Source organism: Cottoperca gobio, chromosome 14 (genome assembly GCF_900634415.1).
Source record: "Cottoperca gobio chromosome 14, fCotGob3.1, whole genome shotgun sequence".
NCBI classification, from domain to species: Eukaryota; Metazoa; Chordata; class Actinopteri; order Perciformes; family Bovichtidae; genus Cottoperca; species Cottoperca gobio.
The window spans coordinates 1516024-1543581 of NC_041368.1; the positions used below are offsets into that span (position 1 = coordinate 1516024).

Sequence of the window (27558 nt, forward strand, 5' to 3'; positions counted from 1 at the left end):
GAGTTAGACAACATGAACGTTCTAAGCAACGTTCTCCAATCTGGTTGTAATTACAATTTGCTGCTGGAAGTCAAATATAAAAAAGATTACCTGGGCTGGAAAAACACGTTTGCTCTCAATGCTCCATGATTGTTGGAGCAGGTGCCTCCCTCCTTTGGTGCTACAACACGTAGCACCTCCACATGTCTTTGTTGACGTATCAAAGCCCAGCTTTGCGGATCTCGTGGCTGCTTTTATTTTCAAGTGTAAGCGTGCAGCATCCAGATGGTTGGGAAATTCAAGGTCAGGAAAAAGGACAGATACAAATCCATGGGAAAGTATAATTGGAGACGTGTCTATGTGCGAGAATATGCTTGTCTATTGTTTGATTAAAACCATGGCCTGATGCTTCTCGGCATCAATTAAGAGTTAATGAGATATCATCATGAATTATACAGTGTGAAAAATACCCAATGTTCATTATGATGGCATGAAAGTGAACCGTGAACCGTTTATTTTTGTCAATTATTTTTCATAAAATGTTCTTGTTGCAATGTCAAAAGAAAAATCTGAATATATCCTTTAAAGAAAGTCTGTCCTTCATGTAGTGTATTCTCTTTGTGATACTACTTTATCTAACTTTTAATTATATGTCACTTTTTTGCATGTGCATGTTCTAAACCTCTATATTATTTGTGGAAACTCACAGTGAAGGAAATTGATTTGATCATATAAGAAAACAAAGGTTTCTATGCTGACAGTTGATTTAGTAGGATTGTGCAATGCAACTGAGTCAGGACATTTTTCAGCGTACTGTGCCCTAAATCAATATCTATCAGGAATCTGAAATTAAATCGAGATTGAATCCCGGTTTCATCACCAGGTCTAATGCTCACTGAATTCAATCTTATCACACCATCCTAAAACAGAGGAGGGAAGATTTTCTTATTTGATTTGACTGAAGACTTTCACTGGTCAAATCCAGACAAGAACAACTTGAGTTCACAATCGTCCATCTGTAAAGTGAACACCTACAGAAGCCTGTTCCAGCACTGATCGTGTTTGACTCTTGTGGTTATTTGTTGAATACAATCACTGACAGGGCTGAGGAGGCAACAGCATCTTACCTTGAACGATGAGATGCACTTTTATGGATTTTGGTTTCTTGTTTGTGAGGATTGAGCAGACATAAGGCCCTTCGTCATGGATGTCAACATTTTGGATCTTAATGCTGTACTCTGTGACTGCTGTGTTCTCCATCAGGATGACGCGAGGGTCCAGAGACCACTTCTCACTTCCTGTGAAGAGGATGGTGGTGCGATTGAGCCACGCCACTCGTGATACTTTGCTGTCCACATTGCATCTGATAGAAAGAAATACAGAAAATACAGAAACACATTAGCGATTATGGCTTATGGCTGTTAAAATCCATGAAGCCTCGAACAAAGAAAACTCCACTCAGAGAATATTTTCAAATAGCAGCTATTTCTGATGAGGTGCTATGAGAGATTAAAGCAGGTTCTAAAGGTACAGAAGGTGTCATGGGGAGGTGAAAGGGCATTTATGTTAACAGCGTGCACTGTAAAATATGCATATATATGAATTATAACTTGATAGCAATTACAGCTGTGACTCATTACACAGTGAGGCAGTTTTGTTAACTTGTTTACTTACGTGTTGAAACACTCATAGTTCAATCCTAGTTTACATAATGCATCAATCTATACACTGTAAATATCCTAAAATAATTGAATTTAGATACATGTGTCAGTTTAATGTCAGCTCAGAGTTTATAATCAGGAGTTAAAGCCAGTTGAGCACATTCCCAGCTAATTGCTGGTTTACCTACCTCATCAACATTTCTTTAGATTCTCTGAAAAGCTTTTGTTTTCCGACAGTCATTTGATTGTGTGTTAGCTTTGTATTTCTGGTCAAAATAAAAACAATGTAAACTATGATGACAACGGCGATTTATTTCAAACACATACATGAATGTGTCAGCACTGATCCTGGTCTGAACACGAAGGCTGATCCAGGTCGATGCTGCCCCTCATAATGATCACACTCAACATTGTTTATTAATAAATAAATGAAAACATTACAAGTTATTACAATGTGAAGATTTGAGTTACTTGGAGTAAACTAATATACGTAAACATTCAAAGTGATGGAATAAATGTATTCTTTATTAATGATTCATTAATCTACTTTAACTTTAAGTGCATTTGTTGAGGTGGTTGGACAAACTTTACACATCAAGCAGTTATGGAGCAAAAACATCTTCATCTTCTGGAGTAATGTTTGTGTTCACCTGATGCATTGATGCTCCACTATGTTGACCAGCTGGTCTCTAACTGTGTCTGTCTGCGGCTCCTGCTCACCAGGTTTAGTGTACACTGAGTTTTTAGAGCATTTTCTCTGAAAACAGCCGGCTGTGGCTGAACATGACACGATGAGGACGTTGAGCTGGAGCTGAAACTCAATATAAAGCTGCACAAGGCGGAGGGGAGTTGACACATTAGGTGATAATTCTCTATAGGTTCATCACTACCAGAGGCTCCATACATATTGTCTTTTGATACATTGCTATCATAAAAATATGAATTATAACTTCTTTAAGAAATGTTTTTAAGTAGCCAAGCCTTATTTTATATAGTACACTTTAAATGTACATGTAAAAGGGAGTTTTTGAAGCAAGACATTTCATTTCAGTGGAATGAAACATGAGTCAAACTAAGTTATGTAGTCATTTCAAAATAAAACCAAGTCTTGGTGGGGAGGACACCTTTGAGGAGTTGTTATCACCGACTCGTACTTACAAAGTGATGATACACGCTTCATGCTTTAGATCAGTCAAGACATGAGAAGTCTCTTTCATGACTCGGCAATGCATTCACTGTACGATCACGACACATTACTTAATGTCACAATTTGACACGTAGTACTAGCAATCCGGCCTAACCAGGTAATGTGTACACTGACATTTCCTTCCACTTTGATGCCAAAAAGATGATGAGGCAAACCACCCTGACATGCACCTGTGTTTTATGTGCCATAAAAAGGACATACAATGGCACATATGCATGCCTCAAAATCACCATGCTCTTTATGTACACCGACTATTTAAGCAAACAGTAAATTAACATTTTTTGATAAACATGACAGAATGTTTGAATGAAGTTCTATCTCTCGTTACCTTTGCCCGTCCTACCACCTGCCTTCTGGACCCTATCCCCTCTCACCTTCTCCAGTCTATTGCTCCTGACCTCCTTCCTTTTCTCACCCATCTCATCAACACCTCCTTAACATCTGGTTGCTTTCCTAACAATCTTAAGGAGGCAAGTGAACCCTCTCTTAAAGAAACCCTCACTCGATCCTTCTGAAGTCAACAACTACAGACCTGTCTCTCTTCTTTCTTTTCTTTCCAAAACACTTGAGCGTGCAGTCTTTAATCAATACCTTCACCAGAACAACCTTCTTGATCCGCACCCATCTGGTTTCAAGGCAGGCCACTCAACTGAGACTGCCCTCCTCGCTGTCACTGAGGAACTCCACGCTGCTAGAGTTGCCTCCCTTTCCTCTGTTGTCATCCTTCTGGACCTGTCTGCTGCGTTTGACACAGTGAACCACCAGATCCTCCTTTACACCCTCCAATAACTGGGAGTCTCAGGCTATGCTCTCTTCCTGCTCGAATCCTACCTAAAGGACTGCACCTACAGGGTAACTTGGAGAGGGGCTCTGTCGGACCCCTGTCAACTCACCACCGGGGTACCTCAGGGCTCCGTCCTGGGGCCTCTCCTCTTTTCACTGTTTTCTCTCTCCTCTTTTCTCTGTACACCAACTCAATGGCTCTGTCATTCACTCTCACGGTTTCTCCTACCACAGCTACGCAGATGACACTCAACTGATTCTGTCTTTTCCCAGATCTGAAACCCAGGTGGAGGCACGGATCTCGGCTTGTCTGGCTGATGTCTCTCGGTGGATGGCCACATATCACTTGAATCTCAACCTTGACAAGACCGAGCTCCTTTTCCTTCCGGGTAAAGGCTGTCCCATCCAAGACCTTACCATCAACATCGGCACCTCTGTTGTTTTACCGACTCTGACTGCAAGGAATCTGGGTGTGACGCTGGACAACCAACTGTCCTTCGGTCCCAACATCGCTGCAACAACCCGCTCCTGTAGAAACTCTGTACAAGATCAGGAGGATACGTTCCCTACTGACTGTTCTTGTCCAGGCTCTAGTCATCTCATGCCTTGACTACTGCAACTCCCTCCTCGCTGGACTGCCTGTATGTGCTACCATTCAACCTCTACAGCTCATCCAGAATGCAGCAGCCCGACTGGTCTTCAATCTACCCAAGTTCTCCCACACTACACCGCTTCTCTGCTCCCTTCACTGGGTACCAGTGGTGGCCCGAATCTGCTTCAAGACTCTGGTGCTGGCCTACCATGCTTTGAATGGATCAGCCCCTTCCTACATCCAGGCCATGGTCGAACCATACACCACATCGCGTTCACTTTCGCTCTGCGTCGACCAATCTGCTCGCCACTCCTTCACTACGAGTGGGACTCAGATTCCCCTGAAACAAAACCCGCCTGTTTGCTATCCTGGCTCCAAAATGGTGGAACGACCTCCCCATTGATGTCAGGACAGCAGACAGTCTTCACACCTTCCGTCGCAGACTGAAAACTCACCCGTTTCGACTGCACCTCTGCGAATGAATGTTATGTTGCACTTCCAGCTGGCTTATTTGAAGACAGTGTTCACTTAAACGATTGTACTTATTTGAAGCTATTGTACTTTCTTGCTGTTCGGAGTTGTATCCCCATGATTGTTTGCACTTTTTGTACGTTGCTTTGGACAAAAGCGTCAGCTAAATGGACTGTAATGTAATGTAATGTTCATTGTTTCTACTAAAATGAAGTTAAATGCTACCTGTCAGGGAAAATTTGCTGCAAATACTCATTATCAGTGATGTTTTTATGTGGACCAAAATGGCAACAGCCACTTTGCACGAATGCAAAACCAGTAAATTACAACATTTTACAATGTGACATAATGGGCTATTTCACATTTGCCACCCAGTTTAACACAGGGGATAGTCTGACTGAGCACATACCTGTTCTCCTCAATTTGTTGTTAAACTGCTCAACTCCCCGTTTGTATGTGCTGTCAGTTTGGGTAGCTATGTTTGCCCCATTTCATGTTTGTCTCTCCTTTCAGAAAAATGCTTTAGATCCTGAAAGCCTCTTCTTGACCAGGTACCATCGACTTCAACAACACACTGCGATTATTTTTACCAGGGTTTAGTTTATAACAACATCCCTCGACTGGAGGGCATTTAGGTGTTTCATCTCAGGTAACATTACACATTACAATAAGTGCAAACAATTATGAGCATACAACTCCGAACAGCAAGAATCTTGCAGGTACACTATCTTCAAATAGGTGAAATCATTTAAGTGCAGAATAATAGCTTCAAATAAGCCAAACACAAGTGCAACATACATGAATAATAGAATATGAATTCAACTATTAGCTACAAATAAGCCAAACCAAAGTAATTTCATTTCCATTCGTCGAGGAAGACTGTCTGCTGACCTGACGTCAATGGGGAGGTCGTTTCACCATTTTGGAGCGCATTGAAAACACTATTTTTAAACTATCCAGCCGCTGACATTAAGTTGTATAATAATAAATAGCAGCAGTTTTGCTCCTGAAATGACCCGTCGCCTGGACTTATTATGTTCCAAACAATTCTGCTTTCACCAAGAGGAACTGTGGAGCTATGAGGAGGAGGACCTAAGTAGAGCTTAGGTTTGATTGCCTTTTAAAACTAAAAACTGAAATGCAAAGATCTGTAATCACTTATTGTTAGCAGAGAAGAGAAACACTGCAGCTTTTAGCCTTATTATGTTCACAACCTTAAGGCACAATCAGAAGATGAGATGAGCAGCTGAAGATATGCAATATTGATTTGATCTGCCAGACAAACTAAAATAACAGGTATAGCCAGCTTACTTTGCTATCTCTTTTTTGACTATCTACTTCGGCCACATACTTGAGTCTGAATGCAGAACTATTAAGTTGATAGGCTGAACACATTGATATGATATGCATTAAATATTAACTGGGTTATTGTCCTGAAATGGACTTATTGATTCTTTAAGATATAATCAGCACTCTGGTGGTTGAGCTACGAAAACACATTCACCACTGAAGATCATAGTGTACCGTTCCTTTTCCTAAAACGATCTCTGAATAAATACAAACACCAGTTTACACAAACATTTAAATCAGACAACAGCCCCAAGAAAATCTGGGTATTTTGCAGGACCGGTTATCTGAACCCGAACCTACACCAGTCTACACTATCGTATGTAGAAGGGAGGTCGGTGTGACTGATGAGTTTTCCTTTGCTGTGACTCTGGGTTGTCATTGGAATGCATTATTTAAATTCAGTATGGCAGAACATTGAAACAGTGAACAAATGGAAAGACATGTTTGTGATCTTTTTTTAATTTTTTGAATGAATGGATGATAAAGATTTGGCATGAGCTTGCACAAACTGTAACAAGTCCTTTTAAATTCAAAATACCCTGAAGTCAGCTCACAGGTGCAAAAAGTATCAGCGTCTGCTCGTATAGTCTGCAGGACTCCCCATAAGTTATTACACATAGTCCATATAGAACGTCCACCAGGGAGCCTAACAACCAGCAGTGTTTACTAACCCCAGTCACACACACTGCATTCACACTTAATAGAGAAAACAAGAAATTTCAGGTTTACAGATTAAAACGTCCCGGCCAAAACTAATGTGTGCAGTCTGTGTGTGTTGCTGAATCAAACAGGAGATGTTCTGAATCAGAAAAACAGCATGAAGTTAAAGAGACGAAATAACACGGGTTCAATATTTTCAACGTCCGAGTCGTTTAAATTTGAATACCTGCCAAGTCCTGATCCGATACTGTTCTCCTAAATAATGCAGTTGTACTGTGTCAGGGATGGAATCTAATTTAGTGTACTTACATAAGTACTGTACTTAAGTAGTAAAATCCAATAACTAGATATACAATAATGTAATATATCTATTTCTGAAATGAACAGTTCTGCACAAGTATTTAGGTACTTTATGTATATGTTGGGTCTAATACTCATATACTTTTACTTAATTAAGATTTTGAATACAGCACTTTCTTTTTAGGGCTGAAAAAACTTGAATTCTGAAACATGAATTGTTACCATTATTTTCTTTTACAAAATCAGTATAAAATAAGAAACACTCTCTTTGTAATCTTCCTGGAAGTTCTCTTTCCTTTTAAAAGTGTCTGTTTGTTGTTCCAGCGCAGCGTTTCCTGGGTCGCTGTGCCTCATGAGGTAGAGCCTAAACCCCAAATTCTCCCAATGGCACAGCCAACTGTGTGTGTGTGCGTGTGTGAGTGTGTGTGTGTGAATGTGTATCTCTCCTGATGAGCAGGTGGCACCTTGTATGGCACCAGTTTGTGAATGAGTAAGTAGTGTTCACCATGACTAGAGAAGCGCTTTATAAATGAAGTCCATTTACAATTTGCCTGAGTTACCTTGAATGAACTGTATTACGTGGAGTGTTGATTTTCATCGTTTGCACATCTTTTGCATTAATAATGTAATTACATGCTTATTGCTCAGCCCCTTCCTGTTCACACTGCACACCCCCGACTCCCCCGACATGCAGAGAACTCTGTTGTGAAATGTGCAGACAACACGTCCATCGTTGGCAGGATTACAAACAACAATAAGAATTCATATTGGGAGGAAGTCAACAATCTTCAGAGTGGTGCACAGAGAACAACTTACTGCTCAACGTCAGAAAAACCAAGGAGCTGATCGTTGATTTTAGAAAAAGGAGAAGACACTATTTACATCAATGAAGCTGAAGTGGAGCGAACAGTGAACAGTTTTATAAAAACGCTGTATTTTTCATTTATTAGTCTTTTACATGTGAGGTTATGTATTCTAGGCTGGTTCGTGCGCGTGTTTTTTTATTTAAAAAAATATGATTTTATTGGAACCGTCCTGTAGCTTGAGCAGCCCAGTGACAAACAGACAGACAGATGGAGCACATTATTTACTGGTATTTTATTTTTAAATGTAATTTATTGTAATAGAATATTTTATTTAGAAAATTACGGCAGTTAAATATTAAAGTCATTTATTGGGCAAGTTATACGAGTGAATACATACTGAATAAAGCAAATGTTTTGCAGAATAATCTCTTTGTGTGAGTGTGCGTATGTGTGTGTGTGTGTGTGTGTGTGTTGTATAACATAAAAGTCCCTAGCATTGTTAAAACCAAACCTAAGCCGCTGTACAGGATACTACTATATTATTGATTCTCTCCACTTTTCCTTGAAGAAATATACATTAACCAATTTTTCACAGGGATTATTTATTTTGCAGAGAAATGCTGCAGCAGGAAATCCTGGCAACAAAAGATAAAAATATAAAGTTAATATTAAGGCTAGCACAGCATACTTGAAAAGCCCTGCACAAACCGAAAAGGATGAAAAAAGCATTGCCTTAGTATATAAATATATTAAGTCATAAAATCTAAATATAAAAGGTTATCTCCCTCTCCTGGTATTTTCCTTGCAGGTTTTGCGGTAGTTTTAGTTGAATGTATGCCAAGTAGCTGCAAAGGAGAAAGGCTGCAGGTCCAGGTACAAAAGGAGGACACTTTTTCATTTGTTTTACAGTCTTCCTCTGAATTTACTGTGAAGACGGGGAGGGATGTTGTGTTTAGAGCATTTCCTTGTGTTTAGCATTGTCCTGCTTCATATTCATAATGGTGCACACATTCACATTCGTCCTCCTCTGCTAGCTACAGAGTCACTCTTGCTGAGCTACCAGAGGTTAAGTGCTCAAGGGCACCTTGTCAGCTACTCTGGAAAGAAGAGCATTAACTATCATCCCAACTGGTCCTGGATTTCAAATCCCCTGCCTTCCAGTGTCTTTGACCTTTAGAGGGGAATTTGACCCACTGGAGGTATCTCTGTATCCAGATAGCTCTAGTGTCAACCCCAACAATGGAAAATATCTGAAAAACTAATAAAAACATCAACGTAATATTCCCACAATTTGTTTTATGGTTTTGTCATTTGCTTATTTCTGTCGGTGCCTTTGGTAGAAAAACACAGCAAAATTGTTCACAACAATGAAGGTGGATCACACTCAGTAACCATGTGGCTTCTGAAATAAGAAAGAAACATTGAGTTCCATTGTATTGCAAACATTTCTATGGCAGACATCTCTAGTACTAAGTAAATCACACTGGGATTTCTGGATCGATTTGCAGTTTATGTATTTTGGGGAAAATGCCGTTTAAGAAAGCACATACAGTACAGTGTCCTAAACCACCGCATGCCTGGGTCTGTTTAGTTGTTTGTTTGGTTGTGTGGATAAAACAAACATAGACAGGGTCACATCCAGCTATAACAGCAGCACCGTTCAACAGGGACACAAAACTAAATCAAGAGAGAGGTAGGATGTGTGTGCTACATGGCCAGGGAAATGTCTTTGTAATTCTTATAATCCTAATCACATGAAGGTTACCTTTATATTGTTGTTATAAAATAGTAGACACAGTACCTTCATGTAAAGGTTTACCTCAACAAAGACACCTTGCGTTTGGGTCTCAAACCTTAACATCAGACATTAGACAACTTTCCAATTGGCTGCACTTGTGAGCTCCTTTACTTGGAGAGAGGCCAACAATGGGTGAACCGTCAAAAACTGTCCTGCCGTACAGTCAGCTCAGTCAGTATACTTTTCTCAATTGCACTTCATTCCAAAAAGGCTTGTGCTTGGTGTCTGTTGTAATGACACTTTAAGTTGTGTTTGGAATGAAATTGTCCTTGCTCTCTTTAGAGCTCAGTTCCATCAGTGTGGCAAGATACAGTTGAGTAAAGGACCATTTCAGGGATTTAATAGCCACACTGGCAACATGGTGCTACGGATGACAACCAATCCTACTTTCAACGACTTTGGTGATACACTGATACTCTAGTGCAGTGTTACTCATTGCGCGGCTCGCGAGCCTCCTGCGGCTCGCCAAGCTTTATTTGGTGGCTCGCATGCCGGTGGGCTAAATAAAGGGGTGATAGATATGACTGCAGTCAATACAGATGTTTCATAAAAACAAGCAGGGCTATTACATATAACCCATTAAAACACAGTGTATGCTCTATTAGCCTACAAATAATACAAATAATTGATAATAATAATTGATAAAAGATGCAAATATAGACTAGAAACAAGAAATTTAAACTTGCTCAGCGGAAACTGACTCACTGCGGAGTTGCCAGTTTTGGCGGTCTATCAGCACTACAATGGTGAATGTGCTCTTGGACGGGTAGATACATGGTGGGCTAGTATAGAAATAAATTAATTTAAGCTTAAAAAACTTTTAAAAAGAAAGGTACGAGCCATACAAGACGAGCAAAGGACATTTCAGGAAAAGTGGACAAAGGAATCAGACCCGCTCTGGTTTCAAGAGAAGTCATTTGGAGCGGCATGTCTAAACGACGCATCCAAAAGTCAATGAAACTTACGCACCTGGAAGAGAAATTAGTAAAAAATAAATGAAATAGAGCAGCTTTCTTCTGTTTCTGGAAAACAAAGGTTCATACACAGGACAACTAAAACATCTGAACGATTAACTGAGGCATCTTTTGAGATCGCATGGATTTTGACTCGGGCAAAAAACCCTTCTCAGACTCAAACATTGTGAAACACTGCTTTTTGGCTTCAGCAGAAATATTGTTTGCAGAGTTTGACAACATCATCCCAGTATTAAGATAATCCTGCTTTTAATGAAGACATTGGTTGGCTGCATTGAATATTGTATGTTCTGGGTGGGATGACAGATTAATAAGCAGACAGGCCTTTTATGACTGGATGTAGCTTTTCATACTTTGCGGTAAAAGTGGCTCTCCTATTGACTTTGTCCTATTAATGTGGCGCTCACGTAAAAAATAGTGAAGACCACTGTTCTAGAGGCATAATAAGGTATATACTTATGCTTTATTTTTAGGTAAATATTAAACCATTACATTACAGTTAATTTAGCTGAAGATTTTGTCTAAAGTGACTTCCTATAAGTGCAAACAATTATGAGGATACAACTCCGAACAGCAAGAATCTTGCAGGTACACTATCTTCAAATAGGTGAAATCATTTAAGTGCAGAATAATAGCTTCAAATAAGCCAAACACAAGTGCAACATACATGAACAATAGAATATGAATTCAACTATTAGCTACAAATAAGCCAAACCAAAGTAATTTCATTTCCATTCGTCGAGGAAGACTGTCTGCTGACCTGACGTCAATGGGGAGGTCGTTTCACCATTTTGGAGCGCATTGAAAACACTATTTTTAAACTATCCAGCCGCTGACATTAAGTTGTATAATAATAAATAGCAGCAGTTTTGCTCCTGAAATGACCCGTCGCCTGGACTTATTATGTTCCAAACAATTCTGCTTTCACCAAGAGGAACTGTGGAGCTATGAGGAGGAGGACCTAAGTAGAGCTTAGGTTTGATTGCCTTTTAAAACTAAAAACTGAAATGCAAAGATCTGTAATCACTTATTGTTAGCAGAGAAGAGAAACACTGCAGCTTTTAGCCTTATTATGTTCACAACCTTAAGGCACAATCAGAAGATGAGATGAGCAGCTGAAGATATGCAATATTGATCCTCAGACCTCTCTATCAGTTCTAACATTTATGTGTTTGCACTTTACCAAATACAATTGGCAGCATTCAGCAGGTGGGTTTAAAATGTTTATCAGGTTAAGAGTAACAGTGACTGGTGTCAAATGGTGGTTTATATCTTCACCAGTGTAACACTTGTCAACAGCATCATGGACGTTAGTGCACACTGGGAACTGGAAATGACTCCTGAAAGGTAGGACAAGACTGACAAACATAATAGAATAATGGTATGTGGTAATAATGTTTTGAAAACCAGATTTTCTCAGCCACACTTGCACAAGAATAAGTATCAATGGAAAATTGCCCCAGAATGACACATGAAGACTGTCAACATTCTGCTCACCCATCCACAGGTGCTGTGCTTTCTATCATTATTTTCCAAACCTAGAATATTTTTTTATTATGTGATATGAGGCTCAACACATTAATATTTCAGGTGCAAGACATACAAACTGTAACTAGAAGTGTACCTAAGAAGCAGCTGCTCTCTCAGCAGCATTCCATACATAATGAAACAATACATGTCTACAGTATATGCCCAACGCTCCTGTGAGGAGTACTACAGGACATTAAAAAACGATACATGTGTGAGTCAGCACCCCCCTCCTGGGCCTATAAGTATAGTTTAACACAGACTCTCTGTATAGTAAATGGATAGAAATATTCAGTACGGCTGGCATGGTTCTTGGCCCTCCTGGCCTTTGCAAACCTAAAAAGTAGTCAAAAGAAAGTGAAATGTCTTGTTTTGTGAAGTGTTGTGTGATTGTGAGATATGAGGATTAAATAGAACATTTCAAAATGATGCTTAACAGCGATCGAAGAGCCGACTGCCAAACATTCAGTGAATGTACTCCATAAAGATCATCACGCTACACTGGCCAAAATGTCAGCACCTGTGAAAATCTTCCATTTACCAGCAATCTATGCCAAGTCTCACATTTGCATATCTTTAGCATTCTCTGGATAGCAGTTTTAAAAATGTGTCTAAAAAAGAGAAGGCTACGACACTGCAGAGTCCCGGGGACAGCTCCGGTGACAGAGGATTCGTATTAAAGACACATTATTGTTTTCTCCCCACACAATGCAGAGTCTTCAATCCAATGGACCAGACTGGATGAATAGTATTACTCATACTGTCATTTCCAACTGCCACTGCAGGGTCAGAGGAGACAGCCATATGGGAATCCAGTTCTATCACAGTGCTCCGTCAAAGTCCAGACGTGAATCAGAAATAGTGGAGACATTCTCCACACAGGACACACGAGTGTGACGGACATTTTCTAGTACCTAGAGGCTTTTTGTTTTAAGGTATTGCACACAAATTGCCTTTGACAACACACTTTTTAAAATGTATTTTGAAACAGTAGATGGTTCATATACATGTACATTAGTTTAACTTTTAGATACCACAAGATAGTTTTACTTACAGCAGGGTGTAAAAGTTTGAAAATAACTGCCTTTATATTTAAACCACAGAAAATGCTAGCGGTGTCCGTTAAAGAACAAACCAGAGCCAACACTTCTATTCAACGTTGTTCTAAATTAGTGTGCAAAGCAAATGAAACTGATTTTTAAAAACAACACTCAACTAGTTATCCCCTGTTCTATGTTCACATGCAAGTAGACTGCAGAAGTTTGTATTAAGTGATTGGAGTGAACATCGAGTCTTAAATTGATACATGTATGTAAAATTATGTAAAATTGTACAGTCTTTTAAAACTTTGGTTTCTGTACCTTACATTTAATGATATCTCATTCATGGGTCAGTTACTGTGGAAAGACATTGTAGGAGTAAAATAAATGTAAAATGTTTACAGTGAACTTGAAGATACATTTTGCAGATTAGGTCAGTATAAATGTTAATTAGCCTAAAGGAATCAAACTTTTCTATGACAGCATCTCTCTACAGTTATGTCCACACGCTACACGGGTGCTAATAGAACTGAGCTGAGGGGTGTTTGATAAAGTTGGCTCCGAAATGCAGGGCTTTTAACATCACACTCCAAACATCCAGCACAGATAATCCAGTGCAGGAAACAGACATGTAAAGGCAAAACTGCAATGTTTGTGGCCACAGACCAGCAAATATTAAGCATATAATATGTAGGATTACATGATAAAACAAAAATGGAGAAAACCACTGCCATTGAAACAAACAATATTGTTGCTCAGCAGTGAGCTGAAACAAGCAGAGATGGACTCTGAGTTTATATCCAGTGTGTGAAATGTTAATGTTATTTGTACCATAACTGTTAAGAATCAATGTATAACCTTCATAAAACACAACATTACCTTAATGCCACATTTGCTTAAGGTACAGCACGGATCTACTCGACTCGCTCTTTTAGTTTCTTTGGCAAAAGTTGTTTTGGTCCCACCTCGGTCACTAGCGTGTCACAAGACATCCTGCACAAGCTTCCCGTCATTAGCAACTGCAATTTTTTTATTCACTCGACCTAGATTTATTTTTTCAAGTGGCAGCACACAAACTACAGCGTACATCTCTACACTACGACTTACAAGTGACAAAGTGCAGACATTCAACTGTTTGGTTGCCGATTAAATGATTCATGGCAGTTTCACATGGCATCACTACAGCGATCAGCTGGGAATCCTTACACTGAGGGGGTACTATCTGTAGTAACTGGAGGCAAGCAGAGACACACCATGCAGTGGAAACACAGCAAAAATAGCTTTTTAATTATCTAATGGAGCCCCAGCCAGCAGGATTGTGCTACTTGTTTTGAAACTAGTTTGTAACTGTTTGACATCTACAGTGCTGAAATGTGAAGTAAAGTATTTAAATACAAAGTTGAGGTAATACTTTACATGAATATTTCCATTCAGGTGCAGTTGTAGGATCAGTGGAGTGCCGGGGCTTGAATCTTTGAATGAGTCTTTAAAGATCGCAATATAAATGATTGCAACATGAATAAGTGTTTATAATAAGGACATCAAACACACCATTACATATCACACTCTGTGTTTAAAATAAGAGCTGTTATGTTATGTATCCAGGCACACCTGCGGGGATACGTCATCTGGTTACCTCATTGTAGTTTGGGATCCGGGGGCGACTTAGACGCTCTGCAGGTTAGATCCATCCCGGGCAGGAGAACAGTGCACTATGCGTGTGCACACACAGTGCACTGCCAACTGTAATACTATGGGGAAGTTATTCATTTCCCATCTGTCAGCACCTGTCAGTTCTGTAAGCCTATGTTTCCATGTTATGCTACTCACAGTCCTGTTTTACTCATCCTACCCCTGTGTGCCTGATTCCAGCCACTTCTCACTTCCCCCATGCCCCTGCATTTCTAAGGATCTCACCTGAGCTGCCTTTCTTCATCCATCCACCAGATGCCCTCAGACTTTCCCAACAGTCCCAGTCACCTGACTCCTACATCCACCTGCTCAGCTGTTCCTCACTCACCAATCGACCCCCCACAGTATTTATACCAGCCTATCTCCATCTGCTCCTTGCCAGCTTGTCAATGTTGCTTTGTGTGTTTGTGGTCCAGCCTCAGAAATCTGCCACCTGCAACCTGAATCCAGAAACCTGGAAGCTGAGCTGGAATCTGTACCTGCCTGCCTCCCTCGTTCCTGTTTACTCTGAGATTTTCACTTACTTCTGTTTGGACTTTGTGCCCATGCCAGTAAGCTTATGTATCTTTACTTTTACAATAAATAATGGAATTTGACAATGCACTTAGACAAAGTTCCAAGAACAATTTGCAGGAAAATAGAAGTAGATATACAGTTAAACACAAGGACAAACAAAGAGAGGTAAAATGCTTTCAACTATTACCGTGCTCCAACTTGAAAATAAATAAGAAATGCCTTCAGCTGATTTAAAGTAATAAACATTGCAGTTTTAGTTAGACGTCAACACATTTCTACTTGTTTGATGCCTGCCATCTGTTTCAAATAAATGTGATAAACACACAGTTACTTGTTTCGCTTCATGCATCTATCATACACGCAACTAATACTAAACCGGCCACTTTCCTCAACGTCTGTGCATCTGGTGTGCTTCACTCTGTGCAACAGCACAATGTATGACACTGTGCATTAGTTGGCACAACTGAAGCACTATACTGCTGACATGTCACGTATATTTGCATAGATCCCAGCTGACCTTCCTTTCTTGGAAAACTTAGTTTGAAGCTATTCACCAGAACCACCAGGACGGCTACATATGGTGGAAACACTTTAAGTGCTAATGCTCTATGAACACTAGGCATTTAACAATACAACAAATTATTACCATAAATTATTCATAATTATTCACTCAGTATTCATCTATTCAAGGTCATGGGCACTGGCTGGTATACACCGAATGGATGCTACTGCCTTGTCACAATTAATCATAAGACACGGATAACTGGTGGGCAGCCTTGAAGCTCATGTCAAGGATTCTTCATCATTAGGCCTACAGTGGTGGGTGTAAGCACAGACAGCTTTAAGTGCACAGTGTCACTTTGATAATGGCCAACACATGCAATCACTACACCATTAGTGTCATTCCTTCCAAAAAAACAGCTTGAAGCAACAAAAAGAAAAAAAGACCTTAAATGGTTTATGAGTGATGTCTGTTAGAAACAAACTAATTTACCATTAAAGTAGGCAAATGGCAGACACTCTTGCGATAACAAAGACTTTGTATCACTGTGTCACCTGCTTTAAATGCAATTCAAGTCAATACATGAGCAAGCAAATCAGAACAACGAATGGCATCGATTTAAGTGGGAGTGAATGACTCTGTTATTAACCTTTTGTAAAATGAGCAGATGCAGAACAGCTGTAAGTGAACAGGAAGTGTTCTATCAGCCAGAGTCAGGATGAGGATAGCACCTGAAATCCAGGCTTGATAATCATGTTACTAACGCAGCATCATCTTCCCCAGAGTTTCTGTGTCTGTTATCTGGCAGGTTGCCACTATTAAAGGTTACGTCTGGATCGTGGCTGCGTCTGCTGCCCTGGTCCTGCCTGACGCCCACGTTATTTTTGAAGGCACCTGGAAGCTTATTTTTGACATCTTCCTGGATCCAACTTTTTCATATTTGATCTTGTCTGTGGTGTAATTGTATCACATTGTATATTCTGTGTACACCACATGCATTGGACATCTGTCCGTCCTGGGAGTGGGATCTCGATCATGTTGACCTGTAATGTTTAAACGCTCACATCCAGGCAAATACTATTATGTCTGAATTTAGAAAGAATACATATAAGATAATTTGATTGATAACAACTATTTGATAAACATTTCTTTAAAATAAATGCTATTTTGATGATGCTTAAATTAACTTCATACATGCCGGAATTTAAACTTTCTCGAAATAGGCCTATATTTTCTTACCTTGTTTAAAAGTAAATGTAAACAGTGCAGTGGCAGAGGACAAGACGCCCATCACCATGTCCCCCCTCAGGCCTTCAGCCCTGAACCCTCAGGGTCTTCACTGACATCACCTGAGGCCTGTACTATGAAGCCAGTTCAACACAGCCAGCATATCTTTGTGTCATCTGACTTCACTAACCCGAACAACCACGATCCCGCTATGCGCTCCTACAACAGTGGTTATCACCTCTGTAAGTGAAGCCAGGGTTCACATAAAAAGGCTTTGCAGAATATGACTAATCACAATTGTGGACATGTCTACTGTCAGCAGAGCGTCTTATTTTATAAATGAAGAGCAAAATATAATATTACACAACTACGAAGAATTTAAACAAATACTAAACAGCTGCCAAATATAGCAATAACTGATGGCAAAAAAACTGCGAGAATGCGTAAATTAACAGGTTTCTAATATCACTGCACTATTTAAGGTATGAGTAGATCTGACAAATTACATTTGTGTATTCCAGTGAATTAATGTGTTGCTTGGCTGTATTGTTATGGAATAGAAGATATACTTTATTCATCTCCTAAGAAAACGATGTTGTGTATGACAATATTTTAGTGTTTTTCTTGTAGCTGCAACCCCGCTGGCATGAAATGGACTTTGTTGCAAAAAATCTTTTTTTAAAGAAAACATCATTCAAAGCGGAAAGCACACATTATATGGATATAATATATATAATACTTTGTGATTAATTAATCTAAATTAATCACATATATCAATATTTGCTGTGAGAAGCATTTCAAAATATTCAAATGGATTTTTGGAAGATGAGTGAATCAATGAGTAGCATTATAAACTGGTCAACATGTCTTTTATTTCAATACTATTTATCCAATATCTTGTTTGCCACAAATATCTTAGACAACACAGACCAACAGTTTGACATATATCTTTCATTACACAATAAACAATATGTTGTGGCGGCTTAAAAGTTGTGTCATTTGAATCATCTGTAAAGCCTCTGTTAACTCCCTGTCCTCTACCAGAGTGGTTCCCAAATGGCGTGAGACAAATCCCGGTGTGCCGTGGGATTTTGAAACAATTAGGCCTATTGCATTTAACTGTAGACAAGGTTATGAATGATTGTTTATTTACTTCAGTGTTTCCTCTAGGTTTACTGCTCTGCGGGGTGCTGGATGAGGTCCTTGCGTGGCGCAGATTTTTTAAATTCTCTCGGTCGGTTTTTCTCCGCTCGGTCTCTGGCTGCAAGTGTGTACGCTCGCGCGCGCGTGTGTGTAGGTTCGGAAGCGGAGCTCCGCCCTTCACGAAGCAGAACAGAGGAGAGAACGTGAATACGCAAAGCAACTGAAACGTGCACATAAATGCGTTTAGTTTATTTAATAAAAGAGCACCTGTTCAATGTGAAAAGTGAGTTGTGAATATTTATATATATATTTAAAAAAAATACGTCTTGAATTTCAGGGTGGGGGGCCAGCGCAGGGAAACACGGTACTTTATCGGTACTTTGTCCTACACACTGAAATCTGTCAAAGCGAACCCGTTTTAGCCATTTGCGCATGGTGGGATATATTAGAGTGTGACACATGAAAGGCTCTCTGCTAGTGTGAAGGAGAATAGCTTCTTACAAGGACTAGGCTAAATAAATGTTCACAGAGTGATAACAGTGATACTCTGTGTTAGAGAGGGGATTCTGCCCGGATATGAACACAGGTGTGCCTTGAGATGTTGGCTTGGTCTTTGGTGTGCCTTGGTCACTGAAAGTTTGAGAACCCCTGTCCTCTACCACCTGCAGTACATTGCAATACATTTCGCGATGGAGTTGTTAATGTGTCTCAGGTAGACCGACTCATTCTGCGTCTGAACGCCTGATCGAGAGATGACGAGACGGGTCGCTCACTTTAGCATCAGCGGCGGTGCTAGCTAGCTCCGAGCTAGCTGCTAAGTGCTTTGCTGTTAAACTGATATATCAGCTTGAAGTTCTCCGATGGTTCGAGCATTTTTTGCTGCAGGAGTCTCACAGAACGGAACATCAACAGTTACATCCCTGAGTTTATTAATGTAAACGTTCTGGGCCAAGTAACGTTTTCTCATCCACTTCATCAGGTTGACGAGGCTGCTGTGGCCGCGCCGCTATGGTGACGTAAAGGGCGGGGGGGGGGGGACATCTAAGAGCGCGTATCCCTCCGCGTCTGAGAAAAAGCTACAACCGTTAGTTAATTGATTAAGTACAATTACACACCTAGAATAACCTTACATACTTGGTACACTGTTCTAAACAAGTCACCACGCAATACAAGTGTTGATTTACATACCGTCTTGCTCCCATGTTAATTAAATCTGCTGTGTGTATTCGCTCAGAACAAAGGCGCTGTTTCGCGGGCTTTCGGGAGGGCCGTAAGTGAAGTTACCGTAATGAATCAATATATGCTATAAAGCGCAGAGTCTCAGCTTTCAGAAACCGTTGAAATCTTTTCGATTGTGCAAACTATGACATAATTACGGTAATCCAAAATGTTGCTTGCAATCGCCGACACATTCGGTGTTAAAAGGAAACACATTTACAAAGCTTTACTATGGAGGAGTGGATTGATCAGTGCCTATCTCCAGAGAAAAAAGCCCCTAAAAGACGACATGCAGAGCTACGTGAAGAGCAGGTAGACCAAATAATCGATCAACGTTGTCTGTCTAATATGTTCGCTAGCTGTTAGTGTTGTTGCATAGCAACCACCTCGCACTATGTTTTGTGCAGAAGGCAACGGAGGGACTATTTTATTTTGAACATCATTATTTAATAATAAAAACTATTTAAATTGGAGTGTGTATCTTTCATATTGCCACACTTGGTAACCGTTTTATGTCAGCCATTTCAATACAGCTTTTGAGCAGCTGTAGTTGCAGAAACAGAGGGTTTATAATGTGTTGAAGGTTCTAAATTCTCATCTTCAATTATGGCATGCTGTGTGCAAGCATTTGTAAATAATTAAACAAAAATCCTTAATTTTGGTATTGGGTATGCTTATATGTAAAGAACATTTAAGCATTTTATTTTAGCATTTTAGTTAATTGACTGCATTGTGTGAAAACATCATGGATTGTGTTAACGGCATGGTCCACAACAGACGGATAATGTGCTAATTGTGTTTAGAGTTTTGACAATATAATTACAGATTGGACAAAAGGATGTTAGCGACTGTAAAACAAACGTGAGTAGTGGTAGAAGTGGTTGGATTGGATTAGATCACTGCTTCCCAACATGGGGGTCTCAACCCTCGCTAATTGTCTCTAATTTCTTGGTTTTTAAGGGTTGTAAGATGGGTTTTATGTACAGTAAAACCTATGGCCTATAACTCAGCATTTCATTCATTTCTGTGGAGAAATCTAAATGAAATGAATTATAATTAAGTCTATTATGGACTTGGTAAATGGTAATAACTTGCATTTATTTAAGGCCTTTCTAGTCTTCCAGCCACTCAAAGCACATGCAATGCACTTGACAGTTTTTTCATATTATGTATGAAAAAAAACATTAAGATACAATACAGAATTGTATTAAAAAGATAATTAAAACAACAGGAAAACTCATCTCTGATGCAATCATCACAGAAAAGAATCTGCTCAAAATTCATCAAAATTGCTTGTTTAACACACATTTCCTGCGTTAACTGTACAGTTTATTAGTTGTTCTGTTCTGCTCTTGTCATGCATTTAATATAATATGAAATATTAAATTAAATTACTCAATAATAGATGAATGGATGAATCATCAATGATTCCATGAGGGAAATTGATGTAATGTCAATCTACAACTTTATAAAGAAAAGTAGAATGGTTTCATATCTTGGGCACTTGATAAGAACTGTACAAGAACAGAAGGTCAGAAAAGTTCCATACATTAGCAGATTCCAATAAAACATTCATTATAGGTTACCTAAACTCTGATTATGGTGAGATTCATAGTAAGAGGGGATGTAATGAATCTATTACAATACTAAATGTTTAAATGTTGTTCTAGATTTCAATATGAACTGAACCGGGTGCGAAAAAGCTCTACAGTTCAAGCAGGACATTAGGTTTTTTCTAAAAAATCATTAGCAGTTAATAGCAAACTGATAACTGACAGGAATGGAGATTTAAATAAAAACTTAATTTGATCATATAATGTCATTGAGTGTAATTCTCTGTCAGTCTACACTGCAGACTGAAGTCCTGTTTGTCCTGGTCCACATGGTTCTGAGGACCTGACCTGGGACCCGACTCGGACCAGGTTCAAATTCTACTCTGTCTAATCAGGTCAGGTAGAGTCACTATGACAACCTTGTCATGGGCCATCAGTCTCTCACACACACTCACTGTTTCATTCTCTCTTTCGCTCCTCACAATTGTGTTCAGTATTCCTGCCTGAGGATCCTTTGACATACAGTGTACTGGTGCACATGTTTGTTGACTATTGTAATGATGAGTCAAACTGATAAAAAATATTAGATATTCATTATCATGACCATTGAAATTTATATATAAACATTAATGTTGTGCAGCACAAGTGTGATGTATACTGTACTCACCAAGTAGTGCATGCCTCATTATGTCACAACCCTGCATGATTTGAGGAATTCATGGGATTATTCAAGAATCTATGTTGTATTTATATGCTGTTATTATTATGTATCATATGTTTCACTTGTCTCGTTTTCTCAGTATAGCTGCTTTCTGCTTGACTAAAACAATGTAGGGCATTGAGAACATTTTTCTCTGAAGCTGTAATTAGGCTGTTAGCCATGCTGCTTGAATGTAAATATATCGTGAAATGCTGAGTGTCTGCAGTTCTGTAGTGGTAAATAAACTGGTGGAGCTTGTATTGGGTGGATGGCATGTCAATAGTTCCACTTCAAAGTATATGCATTGTTGCTATAGACCAGTGGTTCTTAACCTTATTGGAGGTACTGAACCCTGCAAGCTTCATCAGTGCATTCACTGAACCCTTCGTAATTGGAAAAATAAAATAGGATTTCTTCAAAACATAGGTATATATTTTATTAGTGCACAAAATGAACCATGCATCAGTTGCACACAAAATCACTGTGTTCAAAGAACAAAACCAACAAAACATGAATTTCACACAAAAACATAACTCAATGAATATTTACTGCAAATCAATGTGACTTTTGCTGTTGCCTTTCAGATACAAGTTCAGAAATGCGCGGCTTTACCTTGGCAAGTGCCACTCTCGTATGATTTTCGCAAAAGAAGTCTGTTCCTTTACTTAGTTTTAATGTCTACCATCCTCGAAAAGGATTGCTCGCAAAGATACGTTGTAACAAACGGTATGAGTATCTCAAGGGCTTTCTTAGCAATAAGAGGGTATGGTACGATTTGGTGACACCAAAACGTTGAGAGCGTTGTTGTTCTGAAGAGTTGCTGTTGAACCCGTCTCTGCTGAAGTTCAATGATTTCGTCGAGGTATTCATCGTTGACATCTGCTGTCACAACACTAAACTTGAACGGCTGTCCCACCCATGCTGGATATGACTCTCTGGTGGGGAAGTATCCGTCGAGAGACTTTGCGAGCTCATCTAAGTGCATGGCAATTGCTTGCTTCAGCTCCCCAGGTACAGAAATGTCTCCAATTCCAGACACGTCTTCGATCTTACTTACAGTCGTCCAGCAGGGGAAAGTTTGCGAAGTTATCATTCTGTGTTCATCGTTTCCAGCATGATATTCGCCATCTTCAACGCAGCTGGTTTTACGAGTGTTTCACCAATGGTGTGTGGTTTGCCCTGCTTTGCGACCAGGTACGCAACTTCTTACGATGCTTTGAGGATCGGTTTGTCGATGGGTACAAAGCCGAGAACAGGCAGAGTAGCCTTTTCATCGAATCTGACTCTCTTCACCTTGAATTCAGCGAGCGTTGTGTTCTTGTATTTCCCATCTCCATGCAGCTTTAGGAAGTGTTCCTTTAGTTTTGCTGGTGCTAGACTAGAATTGCTCACCTTGGCATTGCAAATCATGCATTGAGGACGCTGACTCCCATCACGTTCCTTTATACACGTGAATCCATATTGTACGTATTCGTCCAACCACTTTCTTTTTTTGCTCGACATAGTTAGTATGAGGGGATTGAAAGATTAAAAGAAAATCACAAATGACGTACAATCACAACAGCCACAAGTCGACTACTGAGCGCACCAAGTTCCCTGCAGCACAGGTATCAAAGCCAAGCAATGTGGTGTGATCAGCTGCAGCCAATGATGGCCAAGCAGAGCATGACATCACGAACAATACAAGTGGGCTGAATTTATTTTGTGTAACTTTGTGTTTTTACTAAGCAACTAAATATCTGTAATCTAACACGGCGAAGAAAAATTGTGTTTTGCCAAATTGTTGGCAGCCAAATTTTTTGACGGCGACAAAAACGGCCTGATATTGCTAGTGTGAACCGGGCTACACTGTGTGTGTCTTGACCCCTGCCGAACCCCTGAGAGTGACTCAACGAACCCAGCTTAAGAATCACTGCTATAGAACCTCAACTGAGCTATTAATCTCAATTTCCCATGATCCTCTATGGGTGTGAAAAACCCTAAACCATTTCCTATGTCTACATTTGGAAGTGCCCTAAACTCCGCTTGAGGATTCAATGTGCAGTAGTGATTGCTTATTGAAGCCGGTGACCCATGACATCACCAGCTCAACAAGACTGCAAACTCAGCGATGTGTTGGCGCTCTCTTTTTCTCTTTGCTCTTTCTTCACGGACCTCCTCGTTACGGTTCCCCAACCATAGTGATCTCTGTTCACTGGACTCTCTTATTTTACCTGTAGGCCTACAGAAGCCAGCACTTGCCTAAATGATATCCAGTTAGCCAGCACTGCTAATCACAGCAAACAAGTTAAGAGCATGCATCGGCTCTCCACAGCTAGCTATAATTCACAATAGGATTAACGAGCAGTTAACAAGGAGCTAACTGAATTCTGCAACGGAGGGACTTTTCTCCTCCATCTTGCAACAGCTGAACAAGCTGGAACAGCACAGCAACAACACAGAGAAAGCGCGCCTGCTTTTCTTCATCTCAACATATTCACCAGCTAAGCTAAAACAGCTAAGTAGCCTTTGCTTTCATGAACTAAACCTCCACTGGGCACAGTATATTATTTAGTATATATTAACTTTACACAGCTGAGTAAGCATAGAACTGCTTTACTGTTGTAAATGTATGAACATGTGTAGATTGGGTTTTTATTCACTGAACTGTGTTGTGTATTCTGTTGTATTGAGCTAATGGGTAACTTTAGGTTGTTTCACCAGGTGATGTGTTTGTATTGTACACACAGAGTCACATGCACACTAACATCTTCTTAACCCGCCACCATTATCATACACGTTACCATCTCACAATAACCATGAACTTGCCCTTTTAACACAGCGACACACACAGAAGGACTCAAAGCTCTGGCTCATATGTCCCCTTTTGTTCTACACACGTTTGTGCGCACAAACGCAGAGCACGTGGAGACGGTCGCACACACATTAACTTTTGGCGCATCCCTGACAGGCGCACGCACCCACCCACACACACTCTCTCTCTTTTCCACATACTCTTACACACATACTCACACACACACACACACCTTTTAACCTTTTAGTATTATATATTTTATGCAGTGGGCCTGCAACACTTTATTAAAACTTTTTATTTTTCTTTAAAGGTTCTCAATCTGTAATTCAGGAAAGAGGGAGGTGGTATTGGAAGAGGGATCGCCTCCACACAACTCTCAACATGGCGACAGCTGAGCCGGTGTCTAGCAGCTAAGAGTTCTTAGAGCACTAACCGTGCAAACACTTGCAACAGTGCTGACGGAGGAACCGGAGGGTAAAGCTTATGCTTCCGTGACAACGCCGTCGATCGGGATGTTGCTATCAGCGGTAACCACCGTATGAGTGCAGTGCAGTGTAGCTAGCCAGTAGGGCACACAAACAAGGATTAACATGCATTAACATGAACGCGCGGTTGGACCGGCTATGTAAACAAAGCACTGAGAAGCTCGTATTACAACGCACAAAGAGAGAGAAAGTGATTTCCTTCTCTGCTCAGGTAGACAGGTAGGTACTCCATAATATCTTGATATAGCAAATTGTTGATCGCTGCTATATTAATGCTCTGAATTTTAAATTGAGAACATTTAATAACAAACCATATTTAAATCATGTTTTTATATTTGATAGCACTTTGATAGTATGATGAAAAAAACATCAAGGATTGCATCTCCACTTTTACACAAAGGAAGAGTTAAGGTAAGGCTACCTTCCACAACCCTTAAAGTACCTGTAGAAAATATTGACTGTATACTCCAATGCTGTGTTTTTTGTCATTGCTGCCATCCTTGTATCATGTGTCCCTAACTTAATACTTTACACAAACACACAGATATCGACACTGACAATAGAATTTCCTAAAACCCAGTTGCTTTCACATTCCAATATCAATATTCTATCTGTGTTTAAATGCTAAGCAGGAGTGACAGAGGCATCACTTTGGGTTCATTAAAATCATCATCGTCACTAGAAACTCATCTTAAAATGATTTGGTCAGCTATAAATTGATTACACTATGCCAGTTAGACATGTTCCCCGAGCCATATGCCACTGTAACCTTTACAAATGTTGTGTGCCAGCAGTGGTTGATTACTCTATTGGGAAAAAATAACATGATACAGATAGGAACAAAATAGCAATTTGTTCTGTTTCAATTTGCGATATCAGACTATAAATCAAATAAGGCAACGCTGAAGCAGCAGCACTGCCTGTGTTGTAGGTAGATAATGCAATCAACATCCTTTGAGCTGAAACTGACAATCCTTGTGAAAAAAACAAGCCACACCTCGTGTTGCTAAAGCAGAGAAGAAAGAAAGTTACTCTTTATTTGTCTGTCTTTTGGGTAATAGGCACTTTTGTGTTTATTCTAATGATTGTTTCCTGTTTAGTATTCAGAAGCCCAGATACATTTATCATACTTAAAATCTGTGTAGTTCTGAAACCATGACAGAAAGGAAATTCTGCTCAGTTAAAACGAGAAACTTCTTGTTTTTAGATGTTCACTTACATGATTACATGGTTATGTCAATGCCCTATTTTTTAAATTCAGTTATTTATAGTTTTTTGAGGTTGCAGAATGACATGTATTATGAACCTGCACAATATAAGGTAAATACATTATTTCATCCTACACATTGAAAATCATTTACATGTCAGACTCAAACAGCATCGCTGGAGGGTAAAAAATGACCTGCCTTTGGCAAACCCCTGAAATAAAGTAACTTAATTGAAATGTAAACCCCAAATCTATTTAGCATGAAGAAACAACCTGACATTTATCACAAACTTTGTAAATTCTGGATATCTGAATATCTGGATGTTCCATCTTCACAATTCAGAAAAACTAGGGAAACAATAACAGGCTTGTGTTTTTTTGGCAACTTAGTTATATATTCTTATGTACTGTACAATGAAGAATTTAACTACAAAATTCCCATTTTTGAACCATTGTCCCCACCAACAAAAAATAAGCATATGTATATGTGTATAAACAACATCAATACATAAGAATAATATAAGATAATTATAAATAATGGTAAAACTTTCTAAGACACCCATGTCTGTAAGGCATTATAAACACAAATAATGTGTTATTATCTGCTTATAGCATTGTACAATCATAGTTATAAGCACTTATAAATGTCCATAGATCTTTAAAACCATAATCAAAGCACATTATAAAGCATTTTATAATGAATTACAAGGTCAAATATCATAATACTTCAGAATGTCTGGTCACTCACTGACATTTGTTTTTGTAATAAATGATTAACACACTTAGAATGCTTCAAATGATTATACTGCATATGTTTACAATGCATTACAAAAATATTTTTAATGTATTACAACTATGGGAATTATAATATCCTTGCAAAATAAATTCAGTGAGTGACCAGCAATTATAAAGTATTTTGAAACGTGACCTTATAAATCATTATATAATGCTTTATAACTTGATATGATTAATGGTATAATGCATTATTTTTAATAATATAGCAAAACGTATACATCTATATATACAGTCTATGGCTGACTAACAGACAATAATGGGTATTTGATGGCTGATGGCTGACGGCTGCATAGTCAAAGCAGAATGAAAATGACCTTATAAAATAACTTCATAGAATCAATTTTCTTCTCAGCACATTCAATATTGGAAAACAAATGTATGACAAAGTGAGCCTTTGTTTTCCATTACCGGCCACTCCAAGAACAGAAAACAATAGTGCACTGTTGCAATATTAAGCAGCCACTTTCCTTTTGGTTTGCTCCAGTCACGTGTTGCAGGGCAGCTGGCCTGTCAATGTGACAGTAAACTGATATGTCCCTGTTGAAAACCACAGACTTTCGAGCCACAAGCACACATTA

At 39.4% G+C, this 27558-nt stretch overlaps 1 protein-coding gene across 3 annotated transcripts in view; it reads right to left on the reverse strand.

The window, feature by feature from the left end:
* The window catches only part of opcml (opioid binding protein/cell adhesion molecule-like), a 274618-nt gene that overhangs the window by 72347 nt on the left and 174713 nt on the right, over nucleotides 1–27558 (reverse strand). For all 3 annotated transcript variants that reach the window (XM_029447841.1, XM_029447842.1, XM_029447840.1), the window contains one exon: nucleotides 1107–1342. In XM_029447841.1, coding sequence (XP_029303701.1) covers nucleotides 1107–1342 — 236 coding nt within the window. The remainder of the gene's footprint in view (nucleotides 1–1106; nucleotides 1343–27558) is intronic.